General features: G+C 44.1%; 1 protein-coding gene across 2 annotated transcripts in view; it reads left to right on the top strand.

Annotated features, from left to right (window-relative positions):
- The window catches only part of LOC141075841 (RELT-like protein 1), a 41942-nt gene that overhangs the window by 15620 nt on the left and 11224 nt on the right, over window positions 1-15098 (top strand). For both annotated transcript variants that reach the window (XM_073562990.1, XM_073562989.1), the window contains exon 2: window positions 11700-11930. In XM_073562990.1, the coding sequence (XP_073419091.1) occupies window positions 11700-11930 (231 nt within the window). The remainder of the gene's footprint in view (window positions 1-11699; window positions 11931-15098) is intronic.

Genomic DNA, 15098 nt, shown 5'->3' with positions numbered 1-15098 from the left:
CACTAACTTCATAGAAAACAGGGTTTCAAGTATAAACGTGTAAATATGTATATCTCACTACAACCAAGGAGCAAAACTTTTAAAAAAAATGCAGCCAATCTTAATGTTGAATATACATTGGTGCGTCTCTCACCAAAGGAGGGGAATCGTACTGACCATTCAGGTTGTTGTTCAGACCATATGCGATGTGTGACAGTCTTGGATTCAGCACCTGGCAATTCCTCTCCTGATGAACTTTGATGAACTCCAATAGTGGTGAAAATAGTAAGTCCAAAAAATTGAGGAGTAATAATGGGTAAAAAATGATATGGTCACCTCTAATATACTAACGGGCGATGCTCCGGCCGGTAGCAATCGCCCAGTCTCCCCAGTGCTGCAATGTCCGTGGACAATGGAACATGCAGCGGGAGACGCGGTAAATGCCGGCAAGGTACAGGACCTTGCGTGACGTCACAGTCACGTGTTAGATCACGTGATCGGCAAAGTAAGACTGACAGAACTCGCAACCAATCCTACGCGTTTCGGAGGCTCACTGCCTCCTTCCTCAGGGATGTTTGCTGTCATTGAGGCGACACATATATACCCAGTCCATATAATGTATTGGACCTATTTATTGAAAGCAAATAATTCAATCTTGCTGTTTAAGCCATGTGGTCTAAGAGTGTTCATTTTAAATATCCACTCACTTTCTACTTTAGACATTTGTTCAATAAAATTTCCTTTTCTCCAGTTTTTCTTAACTATTCTAATACCAGTTACCGTAATACCACTAATAGAACCTCCATGATGTGTAAAAAAGTGATTGGAAAGAGGATGGCCAGTAAATTTATTGATAATATTACGAAGATGTTCAGCGATTCGTACCCACATTGGACGAATGGTTCTTCCAATATATAATTTGCCACATGGACAACTAAACCCATAAATAACCCCTTTAGTATTGCAATCAATAAAATCGGTGATTCTATTCTCAATCCCTTTATTAGTGATCATTTTTTGTTTTTTAGTGTTTAATTTTTTACATGGTCCACATTTCCTACACGGGAAAAAACCACATAAGAGATTTTGACCACCATTACTGTTACCGTTTGAAATTCTTGGAATTGAAGGTGCAATCAAATTACCAAGATTATTTGCCTTCCGAACATTTTGAAAAATGTAGTGTGGCAGGATCACTACATCATGGGGACTCTGGATATCACCTCACTGTACACTGTGATACAAAATAAAAAAGGATGTGAATCAGTCGAGTTCTTCATGTCTAAGAACAGTGTGATACCTAAGGAACAAAGGGAGTTTATTCTGGATTGTATTGAATTTATTTTAACGCATAATTATTTTAAATTTGGGGCGAACTACTACTCCCAGAAATGGGGCACAGCTATGGGTACAAGGTTTGCCCCTAGCTATGCCAACCTTTGTGGGAAAATGGGAACTCGAGACCATCTATATGGAAGGTGAATTACGGACAAATTTGGTATTATGGCGTCGTTTTATCGACGATATTTTTTTCATTTGGTCAGGGGGTGATATTTTATTGAATGAATTTTTAAGTGATTTAAATAAAAATTGTTATTTTTTAAATTTCACTGCAAACATTAGCCATAAAGAGTTAAATTTTTTAGATTTGAGGATTTTTATTGAGGGGAACACTGTTCAGACTCAAATATACCACAAACCTACGGATTCAAAAATTTTTATTTCCTTAGGCTGGTTTCACATTAGCGCTTTTTAAGCGCACGCACGGCCGGGGGTAGCTCTGCCCCCGAGCCGGCTCTCTGCCCGGCGTGCCCGCCCCTTGCTTGTAGCGCCGCCTCCTAGCGCACAGCGGCGCCTGCGATCGGCGCACCCTATCTTTAGCATAGGGTGCGCAGATCGTGCGCAGGCCATGCGCTAGTTGCGCTTTGACCTGCGCTGCGCACTTTTGACGGTGCGCCGTGCGCGCCAAAATCAAACTTTTCGGATTTTGGCTGAAGATAGGGTGCGCCGATCGCATGTAAAAAATTAAACACTAAAAAACAAAAAATGATCACTAATAAAGGGATTGAGAATAGAATCACCGATTTTATTGATTGCAATACTAAAGGGGTTATTTATGGGTTTAGTTGTCCATGTGGCAAATTATATATTGAAAGAACCATTCGTCCAATGTGGGTACGAATCGCTGAACATCTTCGTAATATTATCAATAAATTTACTGGCCATCCTCTTTCCAATCACTTTTTTACACATCATGGAGGTTCTATTAGTGGTATTACGGTAACTGGTATTAGAATAGTTAAGAAAAACTGGAGAAAAGGAAATTTTATTGAACAAATGTCTAAAGTAGAAAGTGAGTGGATATTTAAAATGAACACTCTTAGACCACATGGCTTAAACAGCAAGATTGAATTATTTGCTTTCAATAAATAGGTCCAATACATTATATGGACTGGGTATATATGTGTCGCCTCAATGACAGCAAACATCCCTGAGGAAGGAGGCAGTGAGCCTCCGAAACGCGTAGGATTGGATGCGAGTTCTGTCAGTCTTACTTTGCCGATCACGTGATCTAACACGTGACTGTGACGTCACGCAAGGTCCTGTACCTTGCCGGCATTTACCGCGTCTCCCGCTGCATGTTCCATTGTCCACGGACATTGCAGCACTGGGGAGACTGGGCGATTGCTACCGGCCGGAGCATCGCCCGTTAGTATATTAGAGGTGACCATATCATTTTTTACCCATTATTACTCCTCAATTTTTTGGACTTACTATTTTCACCACTATTGGAGTTCATCAAAGTTCATCAGGAGAGGAATTGCCAGGTGCTGAATCCAAGACTGTCACACATCGCATATGGTCTGAACAACAACCTGAATGGTCAGTACGATTCCCCTCCTTTGGTGAGAGACGCACCAATGTATATTCAACATTAAGATTGGCTGCATTTTTTTAAAAGTTTTGCTCCTTGGTTGTAGTGAGATATACATATTTACACGTTTATACTTGAAACCCTGTTTTCTATGAAGTTAGTGTTTTATGTGGGTGGTTTTTCTCTTTATAGTGAGATATATAGGTTCTTATACGGAGACATATGAAACTCTAGACAATAATCCTGCCTCCCACTAAGAGAGTGATTATATGTGGGTATTACTAGCGCAATTCTTTGTTTTTATTTTCTTATACTGGCTATACATTGCTTTTCTATACAGTGTGTGACATGCTGCCTGCTTAGTGCCATACATTGTCCACATGGTTAATGCATGTTCCCCAGAAATGGGGACACTACTGCCAGATGAAAGCAGCTTCCAGTGTCCTGTGACTTCCTCACACGCTCGGACCCACCTTTGCCGGCCGCAGCTCGTCTCCCATGTTTTGGCTATAATTCTGCACAGTAAGTTCAGGCTCAAAATCCAAAGGGAGATTTGCAAGAAAAATCATCCCAAAATAGTACAGATGCCAAAATTTCAACAGGAATCAGGATATGCAAATGGCCTCTTTAGAGAGAGGACTTGTACTCTTTTTGCTAATAAAAAATTGGTCTACTCTTCTGTCTCTCATGCTAAGAATTTCTGTTGGTTTTCCTTGACCTGAAGGAGCGGCCTGCTGAGGAGATGCAGGAAGGTGTAGATACGCAAGTTGCACTAATTGCAAATTCTCGCCCTTGGAGAGTCTGCAAATTATTGAAACCTCTTTAGACTGTCTTCTACCTGAAGATTCACCAAACATCAAGTATCACGTTCATAAATTGGCACAGAAAAGGCGTCTCGGAGGGGTATCTATAATGTGGTGATCTAGCATTGCACCAGATACACTGAAATACATCTGTCATTGTACTTCTTGTATTGGTTGGCACAGATTGTACATAACATGAATATTAATAGTTGTAAGATTTTTGGGCAGTTAGTGGGGTTTCCATGAGCCGGGTATCTGCTCCTGACTGATGTCTCCTGAGTTGCACAGGAGGGAAGTAAACAGCAGAGCGGCTTCACTCCACCTTCATAACCCCGAGACACTACACATTGTTTCTAGAAAGCGGAGCGTCATCACGAGTCCACACATGACCAATGACTCACGCTCTACTATTCACGGGGGCTCGGTTTCCATTACACTTTGAGTTGTGACATTCTATTGTATGCGGAAGCTCCTGCTCTTAATCTGAGTATATACAGGATGTGAGTGTTACTTACAGAAGCATTGTCTCTATGGGCAAAGCTGAGAAACGGAGGTTAAATGACACTATTGTCCCAGAAAGGGCCAGAAGTGTCCGATGATCTGCCTACATTTTTTGTTTCTCTTTATGAAATAGCGTAGCAAACTGTGCCGGTCCCTGCTATCAGACATTTAAAAAAAGACGACAAAAGTTAGTTTTTTTTTTTAAAGATGATTTTTTTCCCCCCTATGTACTACACATGCCCCCTTTTTCCTGTATTTTCCGCAGAAATGTATACATGCAGTTAAAGGGAATCTGTCAGCAGGTTTTTGCTATGAAATTTGAGTTAGCGACTGAGGGACAGATTTCAGGGACATGTCACTTTTTTGGCTGTGTGCTGTTTCAGTGCAACAAATGTTTTATCAGCAGGAGATTATCATTGCCTGGACTACAGCTCACATGAGCCCTGGTCTGACCACACCCCCTTCCTGTGATGAGCAGCTCACTGTCAATATGCAATGTAGATAGAACTGCGGTGTGGAAAGGGACAGCTTTCTTAAGCTCTGCTATATACCACATCTGAAAACTGCATTCAGTAATCTAAGTGATACATCATTGGAATCGGGGTCTCTTTTCATTCTTTATTCTGCTCAAGATGAAGTAGCAAACGTAGTGACAGATTCCTTTTGTGTAGACATACACACCATTACAAACGATATGGCTGAAAGTACTGGCACACCTCCACATGACCTCTACAAGGAGCAGTTATGACCTCTCGTTCCAAATCCATAGGCATTAGTATGGGGTCCTTTGCTGCAGTAACAGTTCCCACTCTTATTCTGGGAAGGCTTGACACATTATTTTGGAGGGATCTGTGGGAATTTGTGTTTGTTCATCAAGAAGAGCATTTGTGAGGTCACACACTGATGTTTGAGGAGAGGACCAGGCTCACAATCTCTGGTCTTCATCCCAGAGGTGTTAGATGGGGTTGAGGTTGGTCTGACTTCATGGATCTTACTTTGTGCATGGAGGCACAGTCATGAGGAGCAGAAAAGGGCCTCCCAATACTGCACAGAAATGTTTAAAATGTCTTGTTCTTTCACTAGAACTAAAGGGCTAAAGACAAACCCTGAAAAACAACCCCGCAGCATTATCTCTCCTCCACCAAACTTTCCATAAACAATGAAGCAAAGCAGGTACTTGTCCATCAAGATGTCAGATGGAGAAGTGTCAATTCCTCTCACTGTAAAGGCCCATTGGTGGTGCCCATTGGTGGTGGTTTTACACCCACTCCATCTGATACTTGGTATTGTGCTTGGTGATGTAAGACTTGCATTCACCAGCTCGGGCATTGGGAACGCAGGCCACGAAGCTCCCGGTGGGGGACAGTTTTTGTGCTGCTGTTAATACCAGAGCAGGTTTAGCCTCTGCAGTTATGGAGTCGGCAGAGCGTTAGTGACTTTGTGCCCTCTGCCCCTCAGACCCCGGTGACCTCGCTCTGTGATCTTATGTGGTCTGCACTTCGTGGCCGAGTTGCGGGTGATGGTGGAATATTGAGTAGGGGAAGAAATGTCACGTACGGACTTGTTACACGGGTGACGTCCTGTTTCAGGACCACACTGTTATCGGTGAGATCATTACCACCATCCATTATGTCACATGTTAGTAAAGGCAGACGGCATGAGGGGTCCGGATATTACACACCAGGGGCAATTGGGAAGAATTTTATGGCTAATACGTGTCCCTGTATTTCTCTGTGTTGTATGGGAATTAAATGTCTGTGTTGTATTACTTACTAAAGGTCATTGAATAGTAACACAGGGCTTAAATTAAAGGAAGTGAGAGCTTTTTGTATACAATATGAGTAATATAGGAACACACATTCAGCAGCTCGCTCATATAAATGAACAGCAGGGGGGTCACGTCATTCAGTGCAACCCTCAGCACGCCCGTGACATAATCGCTGGTCACCCATGGGTTGCTATGAGAGCAGAGGATCTGTTGAAGACCCCCATGCCTGTCATTATGGAACTAATCTGAAACCTTATAAAAATACATGCGGTATCACTGCGTTCAGAAAAGTCTGATCTATCACAATATAAAATCAACCGAAAATAAAGAACCCCAAAATTAAGGGGTTTATTTTGGTTGCTTTAATGCCACAAAAAATGCTGTAACAAGGGATCAAAACGTCATGCCCATCCCAAAATGTTATCAATAAAAACGCTGTCTCACCCCGGAAAAAATAAGCCACCACACAGCTCCATCAACCTAAAATTGAGAATGTTATGGGTCTCTGAAAATGGTGACACAACCCAAAAAATGTTTTTTTTCTTCAAACTTCTGATTTTTTTTTTTCCACCACTAAAGTAAAAAATTGTGACGTCATTTTTGCCACACATGGTTTGCCCAAAAAACAGTCAGAATTGTTTTTTTTTTCTTTTTTTTCTAACAATGAAATTGCACTTTTTATTTTTTAATATTTTTATGTCCATTATGTGATAAAATGAATGGTGTCATTCAAAAGTACAACTCGTCTCACAAAAAACAAGCCCTCATATGTCTATGTGGTCAGAAGAAAAAAATCGGCTCTGGGAAGAAGGGGAGGAAAAATGAAAACGCAAAAGCGGCAATTGGCCCTCGTCGTGAAGAGATTAAAATATATTCACCCCAAAATGGAGTCAATAAAAATGTCAGCTTGCCGCTCTAAAGAACAAAGTTTTAGAAAGTCATGCCTTAAAACGATTTTTTCCCCAAGACTTGGACCTCATTTAGATGTCAATGCTTCATGTACGTGTTCTACCTGTTTTACCTGTTTTTCACAGAAGGTTCCTGCTGTGATCTAATGAGCTGTTCATATGGCTTTGTTTTTTGGGGACAAAGAAAATCGCAGGCATGTCTGATTTTAATCTGTCATTGGTCTAATGTTCCCGTTACACATAGCGATGCACCAGCGATCCCGACAACGATACGACCTGGTAAGGATCTCTGGTGCATCCCTAAATGGTTGCTAGTGAGCTGCCAAACAGGCAGATTTACCCAACCGCCGAGGTCGTTATACGTATCGCCGTATCGTTGCGTCGTTGGGTAAATCTGCCTGTTTGGCAGCTTGCTAGCGACCATTTAGCGACGCACCAGAGATCCTTACCAGGTCGTATCGTTGTCGGGATCGCTGGTGCGTCGCTAAATGGTCGCTAGTAAGCTGCCAAACAGGCAGATTTACCCAACCGCCGAGGTCGTTATACGTATCGCCGTATCGTTGCGTCGTTGGGTAAATCTGCCTGTTTGGCAGCTTACTAGCGACCATTTAGCGATGCACCAGCGATCCTTACCAGGTCGTATCATTGGGATCGCTGGTGCGTCGCTAAATGGTCGCTAGTAAGCTGCCAAACAGGCAGATTTACCCAACCGCCGAGGTCGTTATACGTATCGCCGTATCGTTGCGTCGTTGGGTAAATCTGCCTGTTTGGCAGCTTACTAGCGACCATTTAGCGACGCACCAGAGATCCTTACCAGGTCGTATCGTTGTCGGGATCTCTGGTGCGTCGCTAAATGGTTGCTAGTGAGCTGCCAAACAGGCAGATTTACCCAACCGCCGAGGTCGTTATATGTATCGCCGTATCGTTGCGTCGTTGGGTAAATCTGCCTGTTTGGCAGCTTACTAGCGACCATTTAGCGATACACCAGCGATCCTTACCAGGTCGTATCATTGTCGGGATCGCTGGTGCGTTGCTAAATGGTCGCTAGTAAGCTGCCAAACAGGCAGATTTACCCAACCGCCGAGGTCGTTATACGTATCGCCGTATCGTTGCGTCGTTGGGTAAATCTGCCTGTTTGGCAGCTTACTAGCGACCATTTAGCGATACACCAGCGATCCTTACCAGGTCGTATCATTGTCGGGATCGCTGGTGCGTTGCTAAATGGTCGCTAGTAAGCTGCCAAACAGGCAGATTTACCCAACCGCCGAGGTCGTTATACGTATCGCCGTATCGTTGCGTCGTTGGGTAAATCTGCCTGTTTGGCAGCTTACTAGCGACCATTTAGCGATGCACCAGAGATCCTTACCAGGTCGTATCGTTGTCAGGATCTCTGGTGCGTCGCTAAATGGTTGCTAGTGAGCTGCCAAACAGGCAGATTTACCCAACCGCCGAGGTCGTTATATGTATCGCCGTATTGTTGCGTCCTTGGGTAAATCTGCCTGTTTGGCAGCTTACTAGCGACCATTTAGCGATGCACCAGAGATCCTTACCAGGTCGTATCGTTGTCGGGATCTCTGGTGCGTCGCTAAATGGTTGCTAGTGAGCTGCCAAACAGGCAGATTTACCCAACCGCCGAGGTCGTTATATGTATCGCCGTATCGTTGCGTCGTTGGGTAAATCTGCCTGTTTGGCAGCTTACTAGCGACCATTTAGCGATACACCAGCGATCCTTACCAGGTCGTATCATTGTCGGGATCGCTGGTGCGTTGCTAAATGGTCGCTAGTAAGCTGCCAAACAGGCAGATTTACCCAACCGCCGAGGTCGTTATACGTATCGCCGTATCGTTGCGTCGTTGGGTAAATCTGCCTGTTTGGCAGCTTGCTAGCGACCATTTAGCGACGCACCAGAGATCCTTACCAGGTCGTATCGTTGTCGGGATCGCTGGTGCGTCGCTAAATGGTCGCTAGTAAGCTGACAAACAGGCAGATTTACCCAACGACGCAGCAACGATCCAGCTATCTGTATAACGACCTCGGCGGTCGTTGGGACCTAGTCACACAGCAGCGATTCTGACAACTCTCGCCTGCGTCCCTGTGTTCTGAGTCACCAATGAGGTCACTCGTCGGGTCAAACACAAAAATGCACGCTGGCCAGTGGGACACTAGCGATCAAAAAATGGCCCAGGACATTCGAGCGAGATCGCAGCGGGGGGCCCGGTCGCTGCTATGTGTCACATGTAGCGAGATCGCTGTTGCGTCACAAAATCTGTGACGTTTCAGCGATTTCGCGAACGATCTCGCTATGTGAGACGGGGCCTTAAGTTACCCATCCATATCTATGGGTCTTTGAAGATAGCAGAGAGCAAACGATGCACTGCCACCATTAACATTGTGAGGTGTAGGAGAAGCTTTGTATTAATACGTGAATATCACTGATAAGATGCCAATGGTAAAAACTGACACATGGACCAAACACTCATGAAAATCTGATCCAAAACCGCGTTGACTGTGTTTTTATGTACAAGAAAAATCGCGTCCATCTGAATGAGGCCTTAAAGCTAAAGAAAAAATAAAATGATCCCCCCCTGATATGACTATTTCAGCGGAAAAATAAAAATGCAGATAGCTCTTTGAAACAACTGTAGGACAAAGATATACAGTATTGTATTTTATAATATTTTTTGGAGGCGAACAGTTCCTTTTAAGAAAGTCTCTTGCTCACATGTGAACGCATTCAGCGATGCACTGGGGTTGAGCAGGGCTGGCTTGTCCTGGAACAAACCTCCAGTTTAAAGTGAGATGCTCCAGAGTTATTAAAAAGAAAACCACTTTTTTTTTATTCTGGTAATCACTCAAGAAATGCAAAAAAAAAAAAAAAAAATCCAGTAAAGGTTAATATCCAGGGAGACATTCTCAATATTGACCTGTGATATGTGCCACCCAATGGGATTTAAAGGGACTCTGTCAGTAAGATCAGCCCTCCTAAGCCGTGTACAGGGGCGTGGGTCATAGGAAGCTGAACAAAATGATACCTTGGTATCTGAGATCCTATGTCTTGTTCCAGAGTAATCCATGTTTTTCTTAGATGCAAATGAGCTGTTAAGATCTCTGGGCCGGACACCGAGCACATGAGAATCTGCCTCCAGAGAGTATTTTACATGTGTTGGAGTTACCAGTGTGATATGTTATGACTGGCCGTGTGAGACAGCATGTTCGCTGCTTCCAAAGCGCTGCCTTCTAATGAACGCAGGTAAATCCTCTGTGTTCACTAAAGCGTACCGATTCACCACGTCCAATACATTCTATTGATGTCATTTCTCTTGCAGAGATGCTAGAAATTGACTTTCAGCTGTCTGGAGAGACGCGCCGCCTCTCCGTCTCCCTGGGTGATTAGTGGGTGTCTGTGGGTGCATAGTGGGCATGGGATTTCTTGAGTTCCCACCCACTATGCTGTAACATCTGGACACTGCGGGTTTGACGCTACGTAATTATGCAGTACATACCCACAGCAGTTCCTGATCGTGGGCACATACGGTACCCTTTCAGTATACTACTGGATCAGTGTTTGTAAACTCCTCCATCTGTTCTGTTGTTCTAGGGTCCTATGCAATTAGCAGAGAGTCTGCCTCCAGAAATGACGCCACTCCTGTTCACTGGCCGCGTCTGGCATTACTGCTGTACTCTATTCATTTGGCTATAAACCAGAGGTTTGGACTCGGGGGTTCCAATATCAGGCTTGGCAGCCATTAAAAAGAATCTGTTACCAGGTTTTTGTCACCTAATCTGATGACATCATAATATAGGGGAAGAGACCCTGGTAGCAGAAATGTGAAGCTCACTGGGCTGCTGTCTGTAGTTTTATCAGAAGGAGATTATCAATAAAAGACTAGTAAACTTGCTGCTAATCCTCAATATTCATGAGCTCTTTATAACTCTTCCCACAGCACTGATTGGCTGCTGTCTGCCTATGCACAGTGTGCACAGAGAGCTGCCAATCACTGAGCTGGGCGGGGTTATACAACTCCTAATTCAGAGAGCTTATAGATCAGTAGCAGACAAACCACGGATTTTATCAAAACTGCAGCAAGATACCCAGTAAGTGACACACCGCTGGAATTGGGGTCTTTCCTCATTTTGCTCTCAGATGGGGTAGCAAAACATGGTAATAGGGTTTTCCAGGCTTCCAAAATGTATGACCTTTCCTCTTACGTGCCTGCTTCGCATGCACTTTGTATCTTTTTATGGCTATGCCATGTACTCATTATAGTCCATGGTGCTGTTCACAAGGTGCGTGAGGTTTTTTTTCGTGGATCAAGTGACCACAAAAGAAAAATATGGAATAATGTTTTATTTTAATCCCATTTGCAGATCCAAATCTCCCTTTTCAGACAATACGGTAAGTCAGTGAAAAAATGGACTGAACATGGAAGCCGTTTTCGTCCTCTGCTTCAGTCAGGTTTTTGGCATTCCAATGTGTAGGAGAAGCCTGGACATTTGTATTTGTATTGTGTTTTGGCATGTGATGGCACGGGGATTATCACCACCAACCAGAATCTGTTTTCTTGTACGTACAAAAAAAAATCTGTGTCACCAGGTCATCAATATCAGATCATTGTGGGTCAGACAATGACGCCCCTTCTTATCAACTTTTATCGGCTCCGGTGGTGAACAGCTCAGATCCTGTTAACTGACCTCAATAGGAGCTGAGCTGCAGCAACGGAGAAGGGCCACTATAGGACATCCATATAGGAAGCCTGGGAAATCCCTTCATCTCGTGACTTTTTTTCTTTTTCTAGTGTGAGGGGTATAATTCTTTTTAAGTTGAAGATATAGTCTATTCTAATTGTTTCTTCTCTCTTTTTAAGCTTTAGAGTCTCAGCCATCTGTTGACCCAAGTGCAGCATTGCCAAGTACGAGTAACACCGCGGACTCCTCTTCTGGTGGCCATCCGGAATATGTGGCCTTCTACTTGGTTCCAATTTTCTTCATCATGGGTCTAGTAGGAGTGCTCATCTGCCATATCCTAAAGAAGAAAGGATATCGTTGCACTACAGAAGCCGAGCCAGAGGTGGAGAAAATCACTGCGGAGAAAATCGGTATGTATAGCTAGAGACAATCAGACCCGACGCCATATAACTGGTGATTATGGCCACTTTTAGTATGTGTCCTGCACAGAGGGTACATTTAAAGGCCCCAACATACAAATTGGACTAATGTCGACCAAACCTGCTGATAATGACTGGTTCCGCCATCACTGATTACAGGGGGGATGTTGGTCCGGCATGTCCGATTTCTGACTTCTTGCAATTTTCTTCACAAGAGAAGCCACGGGCAGAGATGACTGTTGATCGAATGATCAGCAGAAGCATCATTGGGTCAACAGCTATCTAATATACACGGCCGGCCTTACACTGGCTGACCGTGCTCAGAAAACGACTGCCTGCTGATGATCAGGATTAGTTTTCGGCTCACTGTTGAAGCAAACAGGTCATTTCAGGGATTTACCTGCAAGTGTGACTTCTGTTCACCCAGGAGCTGCCGAGTCTGCAGTGTACCGGTCATGTCACAGTCCTGGGGCGGCGTGCTTACATCCACCCCTAACAGTATAGAGCGGTGACTGTAGCCACACCGCGCACGTGCTCATGACTGAAAGCTGGCAGATATCAGGAGAAAAGAAGTTCATTTTCTCCCAGTAGCTGCATTTTTCACACTATTGACCTGCAGATTAACCCTACATCGGCAGGTTAATAGCGTTGTTTGAGGCGACTTGTTCACTTTCACTAATCTCTCCTTATTCTAGAGCACAAAGATGTATGATATTGACTCCTTCACATCCTTACACCATGATAGAAGTTTTAATTAGCAGGAAATGTGTGTTTTTTTTTTTTTTCTTTGGGTGTGGATCTGTGGTGCCTTCTTTAGTATGACAAATTCACTGTATATGAGTTGGTGTGTGAACGTAATTTCCTCTGCTGCTTGTTTTCTTTGCATAATTTTCTATATTTTTTATTGAAACCGCTGAGTGTTATGTGCAGGTTGTGGGTTCCTTGATAGAAATCCTAGAAATGCCGATCTGTACGGGGGCCAGGTTCCTGTGTATTCAGCTCAGATTTTGATGGTCCGGGTACCAGCAATGATTGCATCATGAGCTCCAATTCTGACACCATAAAACCAGCGCTGGAGTCTTAGAAGACGTGTGTACGTGATCTGCCAACTGGAGGCTTGAATGAACTCGTACCTCTAATAATTTCACAGCTTGTATTTCCCCAGCAGGCAAATATTACGTGAGTCATTACGTTTCAAACCAGTGAAAGAACTTCATCTATTTATATATGCGTAAAGAAAATCCCCTGCTGCAACCCATATATCACATCTATATAATGGCCACTGATTGGCTGCAGCGGTGACCAACTCCTCACCGCTGCAGCCAGCTGCTATGATCACATGACTGTATGACCAGAGCTGGATGTGCAGGGACCTAGCGGTTTTATGTTCATCCTAAGGCCCCCGTCACACATAGCGAGGCATCAGCGATCCCGACAACAATATGACCTTGTCAGGATCGCTGGTGTGTCGCTACATGATCGCTGGTGAGCTACCAAACAGGCAGATTTCACCAGCGATGAGGACCAGCGACGACGCGGGTAACAAGCGACGGCGTCGCTTAGTTACCCGCTGTGTACCTTAGATACCAGTGCGCTGGTGCAGGGAGCTGGTAACCAAGGTAAACAGCGGGTTTCTAAGTGCTGCGCACGGCTTAGTAACCCGTGGTTTATCTTGGATACCAGGCTCCAGCTCTCTGATCGCTGGTTTCCCACCTGCCAAAAGCAGCGATGCGTGAGGGCTAGCGGGAGACCAGCAATCAAAGAAATGTCCAGGGTTTTCCAAGAGTGATCAGTGATACCGGCAGGGAGGCCGGTCACTGATCGCTGTCACACACAGCGATCTCGCTGGTGAGATTGCTGTTGCGTCACAAAACTTGTGACTCAGCAGCGATCTCGCTAGCGACCTCGCTGTGTGTGACAGGGGCTTTACTCCGGTGACATGTATTGTGACCCTTGCAGCCAAGAGTTGATTGTCATCGGTGGAGCCTGGTCAACTGAGGCCAAGGAAGTGATGACCTGGGAGGGACAAAGGATTGGGTTGTATAATCCTGAATGCTATCTCTGTGTTTTCAACTCTGCAAGTTTATATCTGGTAACCAGCTTTTCCAATCTCTGCTCTGAATCCACTCCTGTGTCTCCATTCAATGTCAGCAAGCAGTTAATCCTGAATGCTATCTCTGTGTTTTCAACTCTGCAAGCTTATATCTGGTAACCAGCTTTTCCAATCTCTGCTCTGAATCCACTCCTGTGTCTCCATTCAATGTCAGCAAGCAGTTAATCCTGAATGCTATCTCTGTGTTTTCAACTCTGCAAGCTTATATCTGGTAACAAGCTTTTCCAATCTCTGCTCTGAATCCACTCCTGTGTCTCCATTCAATGTCAGCAAGCAGTTAATCCTGAATGCTATCTCTGTGTTTTCAACTCTGCAAGCTTATATCTGGTATATAGTTTTTTCAACTTACTCTGCTTGTCCCCTTATGTTGTGAGGTCAAGAAACTTTTCAAAGTGCTTTATGATCCATGTAGTGCTGGACATGTGTTTATTTGACCACAACATTTTATTGGGTCCTGGTGTCTCAATTTAGTGTGATTGATTAACGAGAAGAGAGAGCCAACAAAAAAAAAAAAGAAATAAAAAAACTTAGCCTTAACCTCCTATATATTCAGACCTAGCTAGGGGGAGCATTTATGCAGGGGGCATTTATGCACATGTAATCGAAGTACATGTATCAAAGTACTATTGGCAGTTATAACATGGCATGTATCAAAGTACTATTGGCAGTTATAACATGGCATGTATCAAAGTACTATTGGCAGTTATAACATGGCATGTATCAAAGTACTATTGGCAGTTATAACATGGCAGTTAGACAGGGCAGGAGACAGGTAAGACATTTATATACATCTACTCCCTGTACATTTGGAGTACAACAAATATATACCTATGCATTTGTGTAACTTTAATCCTGGCCGCTGCATTCACACACATCCATCGCCCTGGCATTAACTCTCTACACTCCATCCATATCGGCCCCTCACTCCTTTCCTCTCATATGTATAGCACTCACGCTCTTTTCACATTGTTAAATTGCACAGATCCAGTCAGTCCCACCATTCAACATCAGAGACGCTCTCACAAATCACTTAACCATCTGCTCAC

Source organism: Dendrobates tinctorius, unplaced genomic scaffold, assembly GCF_039654945.1.
Source record: "Dendrobates tinctorius isolate UK_male_01 unplaced genomic scaffold, ASM3965494v1 ptg000376l, whole genome shotgun sequence".
In the NCBI taxonomy this organism is placed as follows: Eukaryota; Metazoa; Chordata; class Amphibia; order Anura; family Dendrobatidae; genus Dendrobates; species Dendrobates tinctorius.
This window is presented reverse-complemented; position numbering and strand designations above follow the sequence as displayed.